This window comes from Sinocyclocheilus rhinocerous, unplaced genomic scaffold (assembly GCF_001515625.1).
Source record: "Sinocyclocheilus rhinocerous isolate Xijiao unplaced genomic scaffold, SAMN03320098_v1.1 scaffold662, whole genome shotgun sequence".
In the NCBI taxonomy this organism is placed as follows: Eukaryota; Metazoa; Chordata; class Actinopteri; order Cypriniformes; family Cyprinidae; genus Sinocyclocheilus; species Sinocyclocheilus rhinocerous.
Genome location: NW_015639782.1, coordinates 2,555,371 through 2,578,109, shown reverse-complemented (window position 1 = coordinate 2,578,109; position 22,739 = coordinate 2,555,371). Strand labels below are relative to the sequence as shown.

Below are 22,739 nucleotides of genomic sequence, written 5' to 3'. Positions count from 1 at the left end.
ACTCAAAACACAGCAATTATGCAACACTGAAACTGATTTATATATATATATATATATATATATATAAATCAGTTTCAGTGTTGCATAATTTTTCTCTGAATCTGACCATGGTTCAGACTGACAGGACAGATCATGGTCTATGTGTTGCTACTGAGTAGTACAGGTTTATTTAGTGAGCAGATTTCAGATGTAGTTGAGCTTGTTTCTTCATCAGAACAGATTTGGAGAAATTTAGCATTACATCACTTGCTCACCAATGGATCCTGTGCAGTGAATGGGTGCCGCCAGAAACCAAACAGAGTCCAAACAGCTGATAAAAACATCAATAATCCACACACCAGTTGAATCAATTAACACTGTGAAGCAAAAAGCTGCTTATTTATAACAAATCCATCATTAAGGGTTTTTGACTTCAAACAGTTGATTCTGGCCAAAATATGAGTCCGTAATCCTTAATAACTCTTCCTCTAGTGAAGTCCATCCCGTATTGTCCTCACACATCAAAATCTACCAACATATTTGTTAAGAACTGTTTTGGACTGTTTTCACTTCTAAACTTTGTTTGATCTGTGCATATTTCTCTCCTGATTCAGATGAGACAACTTTTCACTGGACAAAGCAACATTATGGATAGAGGACTTATATTTTAGCTGGAAGCAATGGTTTGAAATTAAAAGCGTCTCAAAAGATGTTTACTACAAACAGGCAGCTTGTGGGTTACATTATTTGTGGATTGCTTGTAGATGTTTCTATCATCTTCTATCAAAGATGTATCATTTTTCTGATGGCACCCATTCACTGCAGAGGATCTATTGGTGAGCAAGTGATGTAATGCTAAATTTCTCCAGATCCGTTTCGATGAAGAAACAAACTCATCTGCTTCTTGGATGGCCTGAGGGAGAGTAAATTGCCAACGTTTTTGTGTGAACTATTTCTATAATTATAAATATATTTGCACACAAATATTCCTTGCTCAAACCTTAAACTGTATTTTTATTATTATACAAATATTATTGTGTCTCTTGACACTTCACATTTGCCTCCTTTACAAAATTAGTTTTGGCAAACTAGTGGAAGTAGTTTAGAGCTAGTTCTAGTAGTTTGGAACTTTTATTGCTGCTTTCTAATGTAAAGTTCAAGTAGTTATTTGTTTGTGGAAGTGAGTTCATGGTGAAGTCACTGGAGACCAGTGTTGGTCCATGTGTAATTTGAACATATCCTCTATTGTCGACCTCCACTTGCAGTGTATTGTAGTATGAGACAAGGCTTAAAGGAAACCGAATCACCATCTCCTCTTGTTCTCAGTCTCTGGCTTCAGTCCATCTTGATGGTTCTGCAGACATGAATGCATTAGACTCATTGCTACTAACTACTAGCAATGAGTCTAATGCATCACTAACTACTAGTTAGTACTACTAACTGCTACTAACTACTAGTTAGTAGTTAGTAGCAGTCATGGCCTAATGGTAAGAGAGTCGAACTTGCAACCCGAAGGTCATAGGTTTTAGTCTTGGTACCGGCAGGGATTGTAGGTGGGGGGAGTGAATGACCAGTGCTCTCTTCCACATTCTATACCACGACTGAGGTGAGACACTTGAGGCACCGAACCCCCAGCTGCTCCCCAGGCACCGCAGCAAAAATGGCTGCCCACTGCTCCGGGTGTGTGTGTGTGTGTGTGTGTGTGTGTGTTTGTTCACTACTCACTGCTGTGTGTGTGCACTTGGCTGGGTTAAATGCAGAGCACATATTCCGTGTATGGGACACCGTACTTGGCTACACGTCTCTTTCACTTCACTACTAATGTTGTCACTGAGTCGATTTCACTGAGGAGTCCATTAACAGACCATAACTCATTTTATATAGCACTGATATTTACAGTTGCTTGTAGTTTGTACATGTGAACACTAGGTGGTGCTGTTTCTGAAATTTCACATAATGGTGACTAAACCACATGAACTGACAGAAACATGACCTAAAGCTTGCTGCTGTGTTATTTATATGTGGCTCATCTTCATTGTCTCCTCAGAGGTCACGGTCCCTGTGAGTATGCAGGAAGTGGCCGGCTACATTGAGAAACAAGTGGCGTATTTATCAGGTGGGGTTTCCAGTTTCTGTTTTTGGAGGCGTGAAGTATGAGGATTGTATACATGTAGATTAATGGCTTGTATAAACATGTCAGATAAATTTGGAACAGTGCCACAGAATTCGTGCTTGACTGAGAAACTGATAATTTGATGTTTATTTGAATTCCAGGGGGATGTGGTGAGGACTCTAGTGTCATCATCACTCTCCCAGAATGCTCTGCTTTCAGCGACATTCCTGAAGAAGCTCTGGCCAAAGTTCTTTCATACCTCACACTGATCCCGAGGTTTGTGTCTAATATATACAAGCCTCTCCATCTCACTGCATTGCAGTACAGCAACAGTTCATTATGCATTCTCTTCACATAAAGCCTTGTAATAGCTCTTACACAAATTGAGCTATTCAAATCAATGTATAGGTAGCGTGCTAAATATGCAAATATCTTTGTAGTTATATTGTAGACACAATACAGTAAGGATATTTTAGGATGAAAGAATATATTTATCCCTCCGTACAATGCAAACAAATGCAAGTGTACATTTACATACATACGTTCAGATATTCTGGTTGTTTAAAATGTCATGTTCCTAACCAAGAGCAAATGCAGTTACTGTGATACATGATACACTCCACATGTTTCCAGAACACGGCAACCTGGGGTAAAATTTATCATCATTTTAGACCGAAGATTGGATACATGGGCCTCAATCAAAACGGCATTGGCAAGGATTGCGGTAAGAGATTGTAATATATTTTATTTATAATAATTTATTTATATTTAATGCAGAAGTGTGAAAGGTGTTCTATTGTTTTAATTAATTCATTTACAATTTTTAAAATTATTATTATTATTTATGGTTTAATAAAAAAAATTTGTAAATCTTTAGTACTTTTTTTTTAAAATATACTATTTTCTACCAAAAAAAGTATATAAAATTACCCTTAATAACAAAAAGTATATATTTGTACAAATAACATTAATTTTTGACTCATAAATATCAAGCTGTTTGTGGAGTTACTCTATATGACTTGAATAAAACACTAAACTAAATATTTTATATCCTTAGAAAACATAATGGCCTTGACACACGATCACAAAAGTGTGAATTTCAGCTTTTAAAGGATTTTTAATCATATCAGGACGTTTCGGTTTAAGCCACACAAACATGCATACATACATAAATACTTTTAATTTAAAGTGACAACATCTGCAACTTAAAAGAGGTATATTTATTTTTTAGTGAATTTATTGTATTATTGAATAGCTTAATAGATCCAGGGAAAACGTTAAGCTTCGTTGACTCTTATATGTCCTTTGGGGATGGAATGCATCACGCGTCTGTATTTACTGTGTGCTGAACCGGCCTTGTCGCTGTCCGCGGTGCTGAAGTGGATGAGCGCAGTTGCAGTACAGCATGCGCTCACAGCCCAATTCTCTGAGCTGTAGGCTGAATAAATAACTAAATGCGGCACCTCTAACTGAAGTTTGCGTTTAAAAACAGCTTGTTTGAAACCCGAGCTCACTGCGAGGCAACTGGAATGCATGAGTTAGCACAAACCATGCGCAGGTTTTTACATGATGACGCTCTTGGGGCGAGGGAGAGGTGAGGAGACCGCAGGAGAAACGGCGCTGCCACCCTCCCGACGCTGCGGCGATGAATCCTGCAGACCGTCCACTGCACCGGGCACCGGTCTGCCACAGCAGGATGGACGAGGTCTTAAAACATAACCATAAAACATCGATCGCTATGAGTGAGCGAAACTACAGGCGAGGACTTCCGCGGACCCGCCGCTCTACGGTAGTGTGTCTGGAGTAGTTTCGGTAAAGAGTTGGACTGAAGTTTGGATGAGCACAATGCGGCAGCGCGAGCTCGTAGCGGTATACTGCGGCGCAACGGACGGCTTTAGCTTAGTCATCCGACCTGGATAAATGCTAGCGGAGGCTTTATTAATGTAACATACAAACAAATGTATTATCATGCATATGAGCGATATCCGAGTGAATATTTTCGCAGATGATGCTATTGTTTACAAATACGTAAGGACGAGTTAATGTCAAGCGTGGTGTCCTTACTGTGAACTGTGTGCTATAGGATGATCTATCGTGAAGTCCTGTTTCTGTTTGTCAAAGTAATAAAAGCGACTAGTCAGGTTTGTTTCAAATACTTATGTATCTCAATGTGATTCAGCTCAGCTGCTATGATGAATAAACTACATTTATAGTAGCTGTCACTGGAAGCAGCTAATCAGGCTGGTCATCTCAATGTGTAGTTAAGTGTTACTAGTTTGAGCCTTGTCTCATCAGTTTGATTGACAGCTAGTTGTTGTCTCTGCAGATTCATTGTCAGTTGTCAATGTGATTGATGGGGATGATAGTACAGGACATACAGTAACAGACTAGATTCAGTTACATGAATAATATTCAAACGTCAAACTTAGAAGACATTTATTGCTTTTTTTTTTCTTTTAATTGAGTTGCATGTATTGTAGGCAGGGTTTGAAATTAACACCCGCCAACCCGCCGAATGCGGGTAAAAATCAGCTGTGGCGGGTAACGCTGTCAAATCACTTGGCCTTTTTTTTCATAATTTATTTGTTTAATTTTTTTGGCTAGTAGAAATTATGAATGGCCGGTAACTTAAAAAATGTAGTAACCAAATTGGCTGGTGAGTGAAAAAGTTAATTTCAAACCCTGATTGTAGGCATCCCATATACAGTGGAGTCCAAAAGTTTGAAACCATATTGAAAATCTGGGATTTAAACCTGGAAATAAACAGAAAACTTTGAAAATGGAAACAACGAGACATGAAATGAATTAGCAATATGATTCTGCACCATTTCTAAGTGACTAAACAAATTATTAAAATTGTGAAGTTGACCATGTAAACTCTTTGTACAGATGGTCAAATGTTCTTGGAGAATATTTGCTAAAAGTATAACTTAGGCAACCTTCGTAGCAGACATCCTTAACTCCTTTCCGCTGTCTGTTGTTCTGTTGTTGGTGTTTCTTTGTCTGAATATGGCACTTATCACATGCTGTGGTATCGGCGTTTGGTATCGGGGCATTTTAACGAGTACGAGTACGAGTACAGGAGACCAGTATCGGGCCCGATACCGATACCAGTATCGGTATCGGTGCATCCCTAGTATAGATACATTAATGAAATACACAGAAATATCACATTATACAAGATAGTCTCTGTGCTTTTCACAGGCGATTGAGAGTTTTGCAGTTATGGTTAAGGACATTGCTCAGATGCTGCAGGCGTTTGGAACAGAGCTGGCTGAGACACAGTTATCAGAGGAGTGCAGTGCTATTGAGTTTCTCCTGCTGTCCCACACAGAGAAATACAGGAGACTTAAGGTACAGCTCAATGAAACACTCAAGTGTAGAGAATCCTCTCACTTTCCCCTTATTGATTATTGCTGGTCTTTAATAACTGTTTTAGTAACATCAAAATTTCAGCTTAACATTTATATAAATATACACTACTATTTAAAAGTTTGGGGTTGGTAAGTTTTTTTTTTTTAATAGCAATCTCTAATGCTTCTCAAGGATGCATTTATTTGATCAGAAATACTGTGTACGTTTTTTTTTTTTAATAGCAATATCTAATGCTTCTCAAGGATGCATTTAGTTGATCAGAAATACAGTAAAAACAGTAATATTGTGAAATATTATTACAATTTAAAAGTGCAATTTCTATTTTTATTATATTTAAAAATGTAATTTATTCCTGTGATGGCAAAGCTGAATTTTCAGCATCATTACCCCAGTCTTCAGTGTCACATGATCCTTCAGAAATCATTCTAATATGCTAATTTGGTGCTCAAGAAACATTTATTATTATATTATACATATTATTATTATCAAATAATAACAAATAAATTGTAACAAATAAATGTCTTTACTGATGCATTTAATGCAACCTTGCTGAATAAATGTTGGTTTATTTATTTGTTTTTTTTCTTGTTTAATATAAAAATTTCTGTGTTTAAAGAAATATAAATATTTATTTTGCAGTAGTCTCTCAATTAAGGATAGTAGAGCTGCATGTATAGTAATTCTAAAATGTTTTGCAAAATTACAAAATAATTAGCAATAGTTTAGAATCTCAGAAAAGGACAAAAAAAATCTTGACAGGACAATCTATTAAACAGAGTGCCTGTAACAGTCATTTTCATATCAGATTAAACATGGCATCTACCCTAACTAAAGGAAAGCCTTTAAAAAAGTACCAAACTTAGGGGAATAAACTATAATTAGGGTACACAGAGCATGAGAGTACAAAAGCTTTCAGTCTGCAGTCACTTTTAGCTCTAGTCTTGTATTTTCTTGTGTTTTTCTGGCCCCTTTGGGCTCTGGCTGTTGTTTTGTTCCATGATTCTGTGATGTCAATGACAGCAGAACACAGTGCAAAGTGTTTTTGTTGTTATTCATGGGTGAAGGATGCCATCAGATCTGTGATGAGAGAGGGGCGGCAACTGCTCTCTAACCTGGAGACTTCAAGGAAGGAAGGGGATGCCGACACGTGCTGGGACATGACACAGGACTGGGATACCATGCAGAGGTGTAGAGTTTGTTCCTGTTTATTTGAGAGAAAAAAAACAAAAAAACAATCTGCATCCCAAATACACATCATGTTTTTTTTATTTCCAAAAGGATGTGAACTTGAAATCATGCTTTCTGACATGTCCTAACTGCAGGCTGCTGGCTCAGCTCACAGATATGGAGATGGCGTTTGATGGGTTCTTTGACAAGCACCACCTCAAACTGCAGCAATATTTGCAACTGCTGAGATATGAGCACAGTTTTCAGGAGGTGAACTGCTTTTCTGTCCCTAACATTGAAAATGGCGTCTGATTGTTTTATGCATGAAGACATTCTGACGGCTCACAAACAAATGCTTTATACAAAGCCGTTGCTGGCATTTGATCATGAAATGATTCTGATTGTTCCCACCTATATAAGACTATAATAAAAATTTTGATTTTGATATATGACACGACCAGGCGATAAATAAACATGAATAAGTATTAAACAATATATAATGTATTATATATATATATATATATATATAATAATACAGCACCCAAATACAGCGCATGCTGTGTAAAACCAATGGTGTGAAATGCAAAAATAAATAAATGCTAAAAAGCTGATCGTTTTATTAAAATAATACTATGTAGCATTGATTATTTAATTAAAGATTCTGGAATGTTGCCCTGCTTTTCAGTTTGGTTCTACACCCCTGCAAAAAAACTGGCAGTTTTTTAAGAGCAAAAGTAAAGAAAAGAGAAGGATATTTTTTCCTATTATAATAGGAGTCAATGAAAGTATGTGATCTAGTTTTCCTAACATTCTCTTTCTGTCAGATGGAGTACTCTTTAGAGAAATTAAGAGCACAGGAAAGGAAGATAAGCATCACAGGAGAATCCCTGTCCCAAACAGACCAGAGTGTCAGAGAGCTGGACAGTCTGAAAAAACATGCGCAGGTAGTTGCATTATGCCTTCCTGTTCATGTTATATTGTTAGTCACAAATATGCTGCTATTTCTGACAGCATTGTGTGTGTTTCAGGAGGAGATGAGTCGGGCTCAGGTTCTTATCCTGCATGGGCATCAGCTGGCTGCTGGACTCCACTATGCCATGGCTCTGATTATCCAGCGCTGCAATGAACTCAGACATCAGTGTGACACCCTGACCTCTGCCCTCAATACTAAACACAACTCCCTGATACAAGCACAGACCCTACTGCACTGCCTCGAAGAGGTGGGCTAACACATTCACTCCTTCTCTTTTTATAGTTTTTTTTACTATCATGAAAAAAATATATATATATATATATATATATACCTATAGATTTTTTTGTAGAGAATCCTCTCACTTTTCCTTTTATGATTATTTCTGATCTTTAATGGCTGTATTAGCAACATCACAATTTTTGCATGAATATACACTATTGTTTAAAACTTTGGGGTTTGTAAGATTTTTTTAATGTTTTTGAAAGAAGTCTCTTATGCTCATCAAGGCTGCAATTATTTGATCAAAACACAGGAAAAACAGTAATATTGTGAAATATTATTACAATTTAAAATAACTGTTTCTTATTTGAACATATTTTAAAATATGACTTCTTCCTGTGATGGCAAAGCTGAATTTTCAGCATCATTACTCCAGTCTTCAGTATCACATGATCTTTCAGAAATCATTCTAATATGCTGATTTACTGCTCAAGAAGCAGTTGTGCTGCTTAATATTTTTGTGGAAACCATGATACTTTTTTTCTGGATTCTTTAATGAATAGATCAAAAGAACAGCATTGATTTGCAATATAAATCTGAATCAAATAATAATTATAAATATTGTCACTTTTGATCAATTTCATGCATCCTTGCCAAATAAAAGTATTAATTTATTTAAAGGGGTCATATGATGCTGCTAAAAAGAACATTGGATTTGAGACTTTAGTCTTTGCAACTTTACAGATCTTCTTTATGCACCAAGAGCTTGTAACACTCTAAAGAGAAAGGAAAAAATGAAATCGCATCATATGACCCCTTTAAAAACAAGAAAAATCTTTGTTTGTTTTGCAGGCTCAGCGGTGGTGTGATGATGGCGCTTATCTGTTGGCCAATCAGCAGGTGGATAAATTCCAGTCTAAAGAGGGTGCACAGGCAGCTCTTCGAGGTATCGAGAAGTTCCAGGAGGCGGCGCCACTACTCCTCGGTGCAGGCGAGGATGTGCTCTTTCTGGAGTATGAATCTGTGCTCACTCCTTGTCTACAGGTAAATACTGACAGACTACTGAAATGAGACTAGGCCCAGTGTCAGTTGTTGACTGATGTGCTGTAAATTCATAGACATCCTTTTAGACAGTCATTTCAGAAATGTTGCTTCTGATGGATGTATTCGGACCCTCTCAATCTTAAATATTTGGTTATTCTAGGCTAAATATAAATGGAAACTCCTTACTGTGCTGTGTTTCAGGCTCATATAGAGAAGACATTTCAGAAGCATAGTTCTGTGCAGGCTCTGATTCAGTCCAGACGGAACTGCCTGAGGAAACTGGCAAACAAGCATGTCCGACCAATCCAACTGGTGGCTCCTCGTCCAGAGAACCCACCACGTGCAAAATCCCCCCTCTTCTCCCCCAAACATGGTATGTGGCAGTGCAATATTAATTTTGGCTCCAGTTATCCTCAATATTTTTCAGCCATGAGTTCTCACAATCTTATCAATCAATAATCCTTATTCATAAGACTTTGCACTAAATGTTTCATATCTGAGAGCTGAAGCTAGACAAAATTATTCTGTCATGTACATCACTTACTGCAGTACAAAAACGAAATCGTACACTTTAATGAGCTGTCAAGATGCCTGATCAAAGCTTGGTTTAAAGTGGATTGCATTGAGGTAATGACAAGAAATCCTACTGTAGCTACTATGTACCTTATCAAATGCACGCTGCACCTTTTTCCTAATAAATCCCTCTGGATAATGCAAACTTCCTGGGGAGTTGTCAAAAAAGGTGCATTTGCAATTCACATGCATTAAAGCCCTTTTGATCCTTATTAACTCATAACAAAGGCTTTTCTGTGACATATAGTCAAATGAATGCCTTCATGTAAATTAGGAAGCATTACCTTTTGTTTACCCCAGAATTTAAACCTTTATTGCATGGCTCTGTGGAATACTTGATTCTAATTGGTCAATAGTGGACCTCAGCTGTCAGATCCTTTTGTATAATGACCATTAAACTGTATATTTCACTAGTGACCATGGCAGTTGATACTGCTAAATTTGTATATGTAAATAATATATTACAGAATAAGATTATGAATTAGTTCATTCATTTTGAATTATATAATGGGAGAGAATAAAGAAGAGAGATTCAGTCTTCATGCATTCAGTATTCCTGAGAGATCTGAAGCACTTTAAGATGGAGAGATCAAGGGAGGAAGCCATAGAGACGTGCAGAGCTCACCTGACATGCTGTGATCTTCAGCACAGCTGGATAACAGCCCATCAAAAGTGATCTGACAGGAATGCAATGTAAAGTTGGATCTGTAGCTGAAACAAGAGATTTAAGGAGGATTTTATTCACCTACAGAGGTCATAAAATGGGATTGACCTCTGAATGACTTCCAAAGTCAGATCAAACTGATATTATGTTATGCCCAGTGCTGTCTGAATGTTTTTGATTATATGATTTGATTGCGCATAGTACTGTGGATGTCAACGTTTTGTGCTGCAGTCACTAGTCTGTAACTGCTTCATTTAAATATGCAACTTCAAAAAAATATTCTCACAGTTCTTGCTGATGCTGCACTTGTAAATGTTTTGAAACATACATACATACATACATTCATATTAATTCTGTGTTGTATCCAACTGCTTTTCTTGTATTGAATCAGATTTAAATTCCAGTTTAAAGTTCACCTTTGACCTCCCACTGCCAGGCAAAAGAACATCAAGGAAAAGCCCAAACTCCAGGAAGGTAACAGCACTTTTTCATTTGGTCTTTATAAATAAATTTGGGGGGTTCTTTTACTACCAAAAGTCTTAATTTACTACCAAAGTCGGAATATATACTACAGTGGAAAAGAATCAGCCCCCTTTAAAATAATCACATTTTGTTGCTTTGCGGACTGAAATGAAGACGGACACAGTTTTTGTTTTATTCAGTTGTAACATCCAAGTGAAAGATATAACACCAACATGTCAGAAAAAAAAATAAAAAACAGAAATCACTGAGTTGGAAAAATGAGAAAAATGACTTGTAAACTCAATGGCACACAAAGTCATTTGACTTTCAACTGTGATCAGCTCATTTTGATTATCTCAACATGAAAAGAGCTTTTCTGGATCATTTTAGTCCTTGGTAGTACAACTGAACAAACAATCAACTATGGGTGGCAAGGCACTGTCAAAAGATCTCCGGGAAAAATGCACCTTGAAGATTCTGAGGCAGATGAGACTAAAATTGAATTATTTGACACCAAACGATATGTCTGGCGGAAATCCAATACAGCTCACCATCCAAAAAACAACATTCCTACAGTAATATCCCATAAAGCCCCGTTCACACCAAGAACGATAACTATAAAGATAACGATATTAGCGTCCACACCAGCGAACGAGCTCGTTATAGCAGGATGGATTCTGATTGGCTGTCAGTGTTTTATCGTTCATCAGCTGGAAAAAAATCGTTTTGAAAGTGATTCCAACGATATCGTTTCTCTTTGTCTTTATCGTTATAGTTGTGGTGTGGACTCTGCTATTCTTTAATATTGAGAACGATTTTTAGAACTATATCTTTATCGTTATCTTTATAGTTATCGTCCATAATGGAGGTGTTTCTCTGCAGCAGGGACTGAAGCACTTGTCAGTATAGAAGGAAAAATGGATGGGGCAAAATACCGTCAAATTCTTGAGGAAAATCTGCTGCCCTCTGTCAGAAAGTTGTCAATGGCAAGAAGGTTTACCTTCCAACATGACCATGACCCAAAGCACACAGCAAAACTGAGCACACAGTGGTTGAAGGAGAAAAAGGTGAATGTCCTTGCATGGCCTAGTCAGAGCCCAGACTTAAACCCCATTGAAAATCTGTGGAATGACTTGAAGACAGCGGTCCACAAACGCTCAACATCAAATTGAACTGAACTTGAGCAGTTCCGCAAAGAAGAGTGGACAAATATGGCAAAGTCTAGATGTGCAAAGGTAGAGACAAAGACTACAGACTAAACAGACTAAAGGCTGTAATTAAAGCAAAAGGTGGTTGAACAAAATACTGACACAAGGGGTGATCTTTTTTCCAACTCAGTGATTCTGTTTTTTTTGTTTGTTTTTTTTCTGACATGTTGGTGTTATATCTTTCACTTGGATGTTATAAGTTCCACTGAACTAATACAGCTGGATAAAACAAAAACTGTGTCCTTCTTCATTTTCCAAGGCTGATTTCATAGCTTGTATCCTGAATACAATTAAAAATCACAATTAAATCCCATTTCCACCATTGACAAACGTTAAAAATATTAATATTTTACTGTATATTCACTTTAATATACAGTAAGTGATTTTAATTTTACGTCACACATCAGTTTCCAAGATTGTTTGAATGTGATCTTCATGTGACAAAAAGTTGAGTTTTTAAAATAAATAATGTTTTAAATAAAAAAATCAACCACTGACTGCCTGAATTACCTCAAGTTGAAGAAACACCAATATACTGTATTTCACTTTTTTTATACTGAATGAAAGATGTATAACGATCAGAAAAGATGTAGAAATGGTGCAGTATGTGTGATTTGATTAAATCAACACCATGTGCTGGTTTCTAAAGGAAATCATTCGGTGTTTTCTGTGTGGTTCAGATCGAGGTGATTCATGACTATCAGACGGCCAGCTCTCTCCCATACAGTATAGATGGAGAAGACGGCACTGATCTGCTCAAACGGTGAGTCTGCTGTCTGACACTGTCTGTTTAAATGACACACTGATGTCTGATGACCCTGGGGAATGTGTGTGACTCTAGACATGTGATGAAGGAGCTGATCGAGACCGAGAGGATCTATGTGGAGGAGCTGCTGGCAGTGCTCCTGGTAAGATGACCTTCATTTTTCTGAATGTGGCAGTGAAGATCGAGCGTAAAGCTGAGGTGTTGATGTTGTGGATTTGTTTATGATCTCTCTCACTCTATTTGTCTGGATTTGAAGGGCTACAGGGCTGAAATGGACAATCCGTCTCTTGCTCCGCTCCTGCCAACAAGTCTTCGCAACAAGAGAGATGTGCTGTTTGGAAACTTGCCTGATATCTACAACTTCCATAGCAGGCAAGGCCACACACAGAGAACTTCATAACGCTGCTAACAGCAAGGAGCAAAATGTAAACAATAGCTTCAGACCGAAATACGATTCTGTTTCCTGTGAGATAAAGCGGCAAATCCTCAGCCTCGGAAATTCAGACACAACTGCACACTCACAGTTTTGACTTCAAGACACCTTCCGAAAACATCTTATTTTAATAAAACGTATCGGTTTGTGCAGCTGTGTTTGCCAGTGGCTTTGAAACCTGTCTTGACTGCTGGGTCTTCATCCCCGGGTGAGGCAAATTGCCAAATTGGTTGACTGCAGGAAGCCGTTACGCCAATTAAAGCACTTTAATTACAGCTAAATGTCTGTTGGTCAAATAAGGATTTGATTAAGCCAATGAGAGCTCAGCTGGAAGGGAGTGTGTCAGCAGAGCGGGGGTTTTGATAGACAACTGTGTGACCTCTCACTGTGTCAGTCAGTCTTATCTATTACAGAGACGGAAAAAGGCATAGTACTACTTGGAATTAAGGAACTGAAATAGTTGCTGAACTAATTATGCATACTAGATATTGTGCATACTGGATTTGTACAGCACATACTATAAGTATATATGTTTACACATCATATATGTATAGTTTTGTACTTCAGATTAGATTTCATACATACTAATTTAAAGTGAAAAAAAGTGAAAGTGACGTGACATGTAGCCCAAGTATGGAGTCCCATACTCAGAATTTGTGCTCTGCATTTAACCCATCTAAGTGCACACACACACACACACACACACACACAGCAGTGAGTTGCTCAAGGGTCTCACCTCAGTCATGGTATTAAATCTCTTTTTTTATGCTTAAAACAAGAAAGCATTTATTTATTTATTATTTTTGTTTTGTTTTGTTTTGCTGTATAAATGCAGTAGGAAAGACAATAATAAGATGTTAAAACATGGCTAATTATATAATCACTAGAATGTCACTAGAATTTTTTTAAAAAACATTAATACTTTTATTCAGCAAGAATGCATTAAATTGATTGAAAGTGACAGTAAAGACATGTATAATTATATTCTAATTGTAAGACATGTAAAAATTATATTTCAAATAAACGCTGTTCTTTTGAACTTTCTATTCATCAAAGAATCCTGAAAAAAATGTATTACAGTTTCCACAAAAATATTAAGTGTTTTCAACATTGATAATGAGAAATGTTTTTTGAGCATCAAATCAGCATATTAGAAGGATTTTTTTTTAAATTCAGCTTTGCTGTTACAGGAATAAGTGACATTTTAAAATATATTGAAATGGAAAACAGTTCTTTTAAACTGTAATAATATTTCACATTATTTCTGTTTTTAATTTTGAATGACAGTGTACTTGCACTTGTTTGAACTTGTGTCTTCTGTCCTCCAGTGTCTTCCTACAGGATTTGGAAAGCTGTATGGAGAGCCCTGAGGCAGTAGGGGCATGCTTTCTGGAAAGGGTGAGGAACTTTAAAACACCATATGAGACTGATTTCGGGTTACTGTTTATGTCTTTCCAATTCTTTTTTTTTTTTTTTCACAAAACATATCTAACATGAAATATCTGTCTGTTTTCAGAAAGACCATTTCCATTTATATGAATGTTACTGTCAGAACAAGCCTCGATCTGATTCCTTATGGAGGCAGTTCTCGGACTGCCTGTTCTTTCAGGTATCAAAAACCTTCTCCATCTATAAAAAATACTTGCAGCACACTGGCATGCATCTAGAAAGAGCTCTGAGATGTGTCCTGTGTGTTTCAGGAGTGCCAAAAGAAGCTGGAACACAAACTTGCTCTTGACTCATACCTGCTGAAACCAGTCCAGCGCCTTACAAAGTATCAGCTCCTATTAAAGGTGCGAGCTTCATCTGAATACAAATCTGCATTTAGGGTGTTTTCATATAAAATGATGTATCTTTTAACATTTTAATTTTAATATTTCATATTATATATCTTTTGGTGCCAAGTCCGTTTGTTCAGGAAATCACACCTGAGTATGCTTGAAAAGGTCTGGGATATGGTTCATGTGGACTGCAGTATGGTTTGCATTTGGTTTTATATCACAATGCAACCTGTGGAACCTTATTTCTGCAACAGAAGAAAAATATAAAAGAGTTAATGCCTCAAAATTCAGGCGATGCAGACCTTTTTTTTCTCAGAATTGCGAGTTTATATCTTGCAATTGCGAGTTTTCTGCATGCAGAATTGTGAGAGAAGTAAACTTACAATTTAGAGAAAAAAGTCAAACTTGTAAGATGTAAAGGGGACGGGGAAAAAAACAATTGTGAGAAAAAAGTCAGATTTGCGGGATATAAACTTGCAATTCTGTAAAAAGTCTAAGAGATGTAAATTCACAGTTATGAGTTCATAACTTGGAATTGCATTATATAAATTTAAAATTATAAGGAAAAAAGTCACAACTGTGAGATAAAAAGTTTTACATTTTTATTTTGTTGTTGTAAATAAGCTTCCATAGCAACTTTGCGTGATTTTACTCCATAAATGTTTTTTTCTGTAGGAATATTTTTGTCCATTAAATCAGAGGAATTGTATGTGTGTTTGAGAATAGGAGCTTCTGAAGTACAGCTCAGGGTGTGAGAGAGTTTCTGAGCTGCAGGGGGCGCTAGAGGCCATGCTGGACTTGCTGAAGTCAGTCAATGACTCAATGCACCAGATTGCCATCACTGGATATGAGGTGACATTTTTACCAACTTTAAAGTGAGTGTGTGTTTGAGAGACTCTGCGTGTCTGTGTGTGTGAATGCGTAGTTAGTTAACATGTTGTATGTTGCAGGGGGATCTCAGCAATCTGGGCCGCGTGCTAATGCAAGGCTCCTTCAGCGTGTGGATTAGTCATAAGAAGGGTCCGACCCGCGTGAAGGAGCTGGCCCGCTTCAAGCCCATGCAGAGACACCTGTTCCTGCATGAGCACGCGCTCCTCTTCTGCAAGCGTCGAGAGGAACATGGAGAGAACGCTGACAAAACTCCTTCCTACAGCTTCAAGCACTGTCTTAAGGTACGACACACACTTCCTGCAGTGAGCACATATACAATCTCAGAAAACCCTGCCAGCATCACATGTGGCTGCATCGTTGTATGTCAGCCTGTTTACTCATGATAACATTTCCTTCCTTCTTTTTAAAACGTGGTGCTACATCACAGGATGTGACAGGATATGACATGTTTATATAGCAGGTAGATGTGTGTTTTCAGAATCGCATGTTTTTTTCCATCTGTGAGAATAAAATGCTGTTTATGCCGGCAGATGAGTGCAGTCGGCATTACGGAGAACGTCAAAGGAGATGTGAAGAAGTTTGAAATCTGGTACAGTGGCAGAGAGGAAGTCTATGTGATACAGGTGAGAAAGCTTAAAGGGACAGTTCATCCAAAAATGAATGTAATAGCGATTCTTCTCAACTCATTTTCAGAGACGGTATTTCAGTTTGATGCATCAAACCACAAATTTTACAGCTGTTACACTTGATTTTTCTAAATGCAAATTAATGAAACTTAGAGAACTATATACACATTTGTTAAGTTTCAAATATAAACATGATTCAGAGTCAAAAGAGCATCTCTAACAGTGTAATATTCAGATATTGACATATTATGTGACTTTCATTATATATTTCTCATTCAAATATATAAAAATAAACAATAAAATAAATACAAAAACTAAACTAAATTAATAAATTAAAGAACTTGTAAATTCAAAGTACATAAAAAATGTAAACATCTTAAACATGCAAAAATTCTCAGTATTTAGAAAGAAAAATAATAAGAAAAATATTATAACCTTATTATTATTATGGCTTCAGCCATGAAGTTTCTGTCAGCAGCTGTATTTCATAAAGGACATAAAATGCTCAATTGTAAAGAATGTCTCAGGCTGCTCTTTACTATACAATTAAAGTAAAAGTTACAAAAAAAATGAAGTACAATAAATAAATAAACTATATATATATACACACATTCACCACTGTTATGCAAAAACTTCTCATAGTCACCCACAGTGGAAGTGAAGATTGCTTGGCTGAACGAGATCAGAAAGATCCTGACCAACCAGCAGAAACAACTCAAAGGTCTCAATACATTTCCCATGATTAAATGTCACTATTATTCCTGCACAAGTACTTTGAGTAATGTGTGATCTTCTCTCATTGGTCCAGAAGGGTTGTGTCACTCTGCTGCAGTCTCAGAGCAGATGCAGATGTCTCCTCCTCTCTCAGTGAGGTAAGAATCCACTAGTGTACAGATCACTGTCCGTGAGCCCTTCTTTAATCCCTGATCCAACCCTCATATTCAACACTCACCGATCACTCTTTCTCTCCTTGACCCTTTGGCTTAGACCAGCTTTTTGCTGCTTTTAGCTGTTAGATCTCTCACATGACACTTCCCTTGCAGAATCCCGCCAATTACTTCAGTACTCTCCCTGCTTTTACAGTCCCCGCTTTGTGTAAGCACGGTCCAAAATTAACTCATTTTTAATTATATGTAACTTTGTTAACTAAGAAAATTTACCAGTCATAAATATACAGGTGATACAAAAGATTTCTACTTCAGATCAATTCTGTTTCTGTTGAACTTCCTTTTAAACAAAGAATTCTACAGAAAGAAAGAAAGAAAGAAAAAGAAAGAAAGAAAAACATTACTTTGAGAGAAATCAGAATATTATTATGATTTCTGAAGGATCATGTGACACTGAAGACCGGCGTAATGACTGCTGAAAATTCAGCTTTGCCGTCACTAAATAAATAAAGAATATTTTAAAATATATTAAAATATAAAAATATAATATACAGATATATAGATAATATATACAGTGTGTATATACGTATATATATATATATATATATATATACAGATATTTTCTTTAGTAGGCAGTTTATGATTTATATGTCTTTAGATTTTAAAGTATTAAGATTTTAATTATGTCATATCAGTGAGGGTCAGGTTATAATTATTAAAATTTTACTTCAAGCATGTAATGTTGCAGTCTCATTTGGAAAGTGTTAATTTTGGACCCACGGATAAGCCATATTACTTGTATTTGCATATATGGAACCCATACACATTCAGGATGACCCATTTTAACAAATCAATTAAGTAAAAGTGCTTAATTAAGTAAAAGTGTATGAAAATTTTTCTGATGATAATGAGGGGAATGAAGCCGCTGTGTGTGGTTGCCTGTCCTCCCGCAGGGCCGTGCGGCCTTCCGGTGGCGTTCTTAAGGGCTGCCTGCCCCGTCTGGACCTTGTGTCCCTGTCGGGGGGCGTGTGTGTGTGCCTGCGCGCTCGGAGCCCATGCCTCACTCGCCCCTCCCAGCGACTGTGACGCTCAGTGGTAAATCAGGCGCTCCAATCTCTGCTCCGTCACATACAGGGCTGCTATGGCCACTCTGTAACCACCATCGCCGTCCCCTTCATACACACCCCACCTCCCCGATCTCAACAGCAGTACCCTTATCATTAACATAACAGGCAGATGCTTTGCCAGCATCTCTGCATCTGTTTTGCATGACATGCAAACAAAAGCAAACACCAGAAGAGTTTGGTTTGACGCCATTGTTTTGGCTGTTAAGCAGCGCTTTGAAGACGGGCCTTATTTTGAGATCAAGACAAATATGATAAAGTGGTTGTAACTGGCTCAGCCTGTTGAGTCGTATGTTGACAAATCAAGACTGTATCACCTTATTTTTGCTCCATTTCCTTATCAGCACGTCTCTATGCTGTTATAAAAGAGTCATTTGCCTTGCAAGCCTGAAATTACCGCCATCTGTCCATATCTGCCAGCTTCTTACATGGTTTGTGCTGAGCTGATGGTTGGTTTGGCTCCTGTTTTATGACTAAGAGATGGTGTATGTGTGAATAATTGTTTATTTACTTCATGCTCTGCTCTTGTCCCACAGCAAACAGCAAAGAGCGTCAGTCAGCTCAGAGGGGACTGAGTCAAGCCACAGCAGTCCAGACCCGTTCAGTTGCTCAACCCAGCACCAGCACAACAGATGCAGTGAGTGTTACACACACAAACAGCATATATTACACACCTAATCTCTGTTTAAGTATGCAAATGTAGAATGTGTTAGGCCAAAACCATGCACGTGTGGTCTTAATGTACATAGTTAATTTTCAATAGAAATTTTGTCTTAAACTGAACTGTTAAAAGACCAAACATGGACTCTTGAAGTGTATTTATGCATTTGCTTGGTGTATCTTGGAAGCAGGAAAATAACAAGTATGATGAAACAAGATTGTTTTTGGGTTATACTGTATCATTCACACATTAGCATTATTATCATTGATATACACTGCATATATACATATATGTACAACATATATATATATACACTACCGTAAAAGTTTGGGGCAAGTACGATTTTTTTTAAGGAATTAATTATTTTATTTTGCAAGGATGCATAAAATTTTTCAAAAGTGACAGTAAAGACTTTTACATTGTTACAAAGATATTTTGTAACATAACTGTTTTGAATAAATTCTTTCCTTTTCTTTCCTTGAGCAGCAAATCAGCATATTAGAATGATTTTTGAAGGATCATGTGACACTGAAGACTGGGGTAATGATGCTGAAGTTTCAACTTTGCCATCACAGGAATAAGTGTCTTTATCAAATATATTAAAATAGAAAATAAATGGTAAAAATATTTTACAATATTATTATTTAATATATAATATTATTACAATATTAATATTTGACTGTTTTTACTGTATTTTAGATTTTAGCTTATTTTTAAGAGACTTATTTTAAAAGCATTAAAAACATTTTAATGGTAGTTTGTTTATATATGTGGTACATGTTATTAAGTATTAATAATTTATATTAAAATAATAATTATTATTTATATTATTGTTTTACCTATTAAAACCACAAACAACCCCTTTTCATCATATTTGTTGTGTGTGTATATTTCCTCTTAATTATGGTATTTAAAGTTATAAATTATTGAGATTTTTCCTGTGAATTTACTAATTGTTTTGGTTGAGACTATGTGGTAGTTTCTGCCGTTTCTATGAGAAATCACTCTCGAAGTCTTGAGGTTTTTGATACCAGAAGATAGAGACAATGAAGCCGAGAAACTCTGCAGAGAATCTCTCGAGTCTGTGTCTGCACACTCTTTATATAGTTTTTCCTCAAGGTGTGTTTAACACGTTTCATACACAGTCCTTCTACCCCCATGCAATGTACACATTTTACTCTCCTGCAGTTCTCCATACACACAGGAAACATATGATCATAATAGTAGAATAACTTGATTACTCACCTGCAGGCTTCTTTACACACAAGAAACACATGATCATAATAGTAGATTACAAACATGGCTATATTCACATTGATTATACAGCATAACTGTTAATGGACAGGTAAAGAAACCCACAAATGACATGACAGTATTGCCACACGTGTAATTGCCACTCTGTTTTGGGCCTTAGATACACTTACCAACATATAAACACACATTTGCACACATGCCTGTACAAAGCTGTGTTGCTGAAGTGTAATGCTTGCTGTTCAAAATAGCCAACACACATTCATGTTTCTATTGTAAAACCATTATCCCTGTCACCACAAACTTCAAGGCAAAGCCACACACTCAGTAAACATTAAAGAGCATGTGATTTCTCCAAGCACATACATGATCTCTGAAGTATTTCATGATCTGAATGTATTTCATCAATCAGAATGTAAGGATTTACACTGAAACATGCATGCGGTGTGTTTGTGGTAGGCTGGCCGGGCACACCTTATTCTGTAGGTATCTGTGAAGGTCTGGAGGACTGGAGTGGAGCAAACAGCCTCTCTAACCCGTCTGACACTGAGGAGGAGGAGGAGGCTGCCCGTTTGGTGAGAGACGAACATCCCACACTCACTCAGTCACTTATATAAGTTGCGGGCGACACTTTTTTTTTTTTTTACTTGTTCAACTGTTTGTTTTAGGTTGCTGGCAGATACAGGGCCTTCGTCGAGTGGCGTAAAAATGGGACAGATAACTTCATTATTAAGTGTGGTGATGTCATACAACTACAGCATGAGGAAAATGATGGCCATTGGTGAGTGATGTGCATGAAAATAAAAGAATATAAAGGGATATTCTGGGAGAAATTAAAGGGATAGTTCATTCAGAAATGAAATTCTGTCATTTACACCCTCATGTTGTTCCAAACTTCTGTGGCTTTATATGACTTAACATAAAAAAGGCATTTTGAGAAATGTCTCAGTGGTACAATTGGAATTCAATGGTAACCAGAATTATTTGGCTACCAAAATATCTTCTTTGTGTTCCACTGAAGAAAGAAAAGTGATACAGGTTTGGAAGAATATGATGATTGATAGATATTTTCATTTTTGGGTGAACTATCCCTTTAAGTTTGACAGCATCTGACAGCATGATTTTGATACCCTTAATGTTTTTTTTTGTTTGTTTTTTTAATTGAAGTGTTATGGGAAATATTAGTCCCATATCAGAAAGAACAACTTTACCAGGACTGGGCAAAATTCAGAATTAGATCCCTTTCAAATGCACGGGTTGATTTGATAGTTTAAAAATGCTTTTATATATATATATATATATGCATGCTTATACTTCTACACCATCCATAGACTTTTACACAGTTATTGAACTGAACGGGATCAACACTGAGCTTACTGGAGCTGAATAATCACACTATTGCTTTTTTAGAGCTGCTTTACAGCAGAATTGAGATGTTTTATGAAGCTGGCATCACTGATTCTGTTACTTTCCTGTTTAATAATGTGAAGCTGCTTCGAAACAGTATCTGTTGTAGGCCTATAAAGCGCAATACAAATAAAGGTGACTTGACTTTCATTATGAGTGAACTTTTTTTCTGGTGGTACCTATAGGTAAATTTAACCAGATTATTTCATTAAAATGCATTAGTTCAACAACTCAAATTTAATGGCACTAAAGTGGATTTAGATATTGGTTTGGTGTAAATCAGTATAGTTGTGTACTGTCACAGGCTGGTGAAGAATCTGAGTCGCAGACAGGAAGGCCGTATCCCTACTGCCAATCTGCAGGGCATGCTGGGGGAAAGCCTGAAGAATCACTCCAACCGGCTTGGAGGTGAGAGTCCATTTGGACATCCACTGCCTTTTTAGAGTAGTTCCCTGAAGTTTCCTTGTTGCATAAAATCCATACTGCCGTATCTTCTCTGCAGACCCAGGGAATCGTAAGGCGCGGAAGCTCAGCTCGCCGTGAAGGAATGGCTCAGTGCTATATTGGACCTTTAACATTCACACTTGGTAGCTCAGACTGTATGTGACTACATGGATTCAGTCCTGACCAGCAGGATTGTGTTCCAGATGTTTTGTACTGATCCTCTTTGACAGATGCTACCAAAATGCAAAAGACAAATTGTTTTACATCTTACAAGAGATCTCCACCATTTCAGAAAACCCAGAGAGCGCTTTTAAACATCTGTCCTCTGCCTAAACACACTTCAGTTCTCCTGACTAGGTGAAGCCTAGAACATTCTGACTCTGAGATTGTCCCAGTAGACTTCAGAGTTGTTTTTAATGAATCAAGGCCCATCAAAAGGCCCCTTCGTTGCTGTCTTCACGGTTAACTCCCAGAAGACCTATGAAAACATCCTGCTCGTAAAGGACCTGAATTTTTTAACTGTTTGTGCTGTTATTTATCTTGTACTGTTACTGTTATATTTATCCTCAATCTGAGCTCTTCCTGAGAGCTTCAGTGCCAAATCATGCAGTGCCATAATGCCTGTTTTCCCACTTTTATTTTACTTTGCTCAGTAGTGCACTAGTTACCTCAAAAAATATTTAAAAGCACT

At 37.1% G+C, this 22,739-nt stretch overlaps 1 protein-coding gene across 1 annotated transcript in view; it reads left to right on the top strand.

Annotated features, from left to right (window-relative positions):
• The window catches only part of LOC107752058 (guanine nucleotide exchange factor DBS-like), a 25,706-nt gene extending 2,967 nt beyond the window's left edge, over nt 1–22,739 (top strand). The window contains exons 2-28 of the mRNA XM_016567908.1: nt 2,027–2,095; nt 2,254–2,368; nt 2,726–2,816; nt 5,297–5,446; nt 6,532–6,653; nt 6,790–6,904; nt 7,459–7,578; nt 7,663–7,854; nt 8,679–8,870; nt 9,072–9,243; nt 10,499–10,581; nt 12,458–12,540; nt 12,619–12,685; nt 12,800–12,915; nt 14,305–14,374; nt 14,493–14,585; nt 14,677–14,769; nt 15,484–15,609; nt 15,708–15,929; nt 16,179–16,271; nt 16,917–16,995; nt 17,083–17,146; nt 18,822–18,922; nt 20,657–20,772; nt 20,866–20,978; nt 21,909–22,012; nt 22,107–22,739. Coding sequence (XP_016423394.1) covers nt 2,027–2,095; nt 2,254–2,368; nt 2,726–2,816; nt 5,297–5,446; nt 6,532–6,653; nt 6,790–6,904; nt 7,459–7,578; nt 7,663–7,854; nt 8,679–8,870; nt 9,072–9,243; nt 10,499–10,581; nt 12,458–12,540; nt 12,619–12,685; nt 12,800–12,915; nt 14,305–14,374; nt 14,493–14,585; nt 14,677–14,769; nt 15,484–15,609; nt 15,708–15,929; nt 16,179–16,271; nt 16,917–16,995; nt 17,083–17,146; nt 18,822–18,922; nt 20,657–20,772; nt 20,866–20,978; nt 21,909–22,012; nt 22,107–22,147 — 3,002 coding nt within the window. The 3' untranslated portion in view covers nt 22,148–22,739. The remainder of the gene's footprint in view (nt 1–2,026; nt 2,096–2,253; nt 2,369–2,725; nt 2,817–5,296; nt 5,447–6,531; nt 6,654–6,789; nt 6,905–7,458; nt 7,579–7,662; nt 7,855–8,678; nt 8,871–9,071; nt 9,244–10,498; nt 10,582–12,457; nt 12,541–12,618; nt 12,686–12,799; nt 12,916–14,304; nt 14,375–14,492; nt 14,586–14,676; nt 14,770–15,483; nt 15,610–15,707; nt 15,930–16,178; nt 16,272–16,916; nt 16,996–17,082; nt 17,147–18,821; nt 18,923–20,656; nt 20,773–20,865; nt 20,979–21,908; nt 22,013–22,106) is intronic.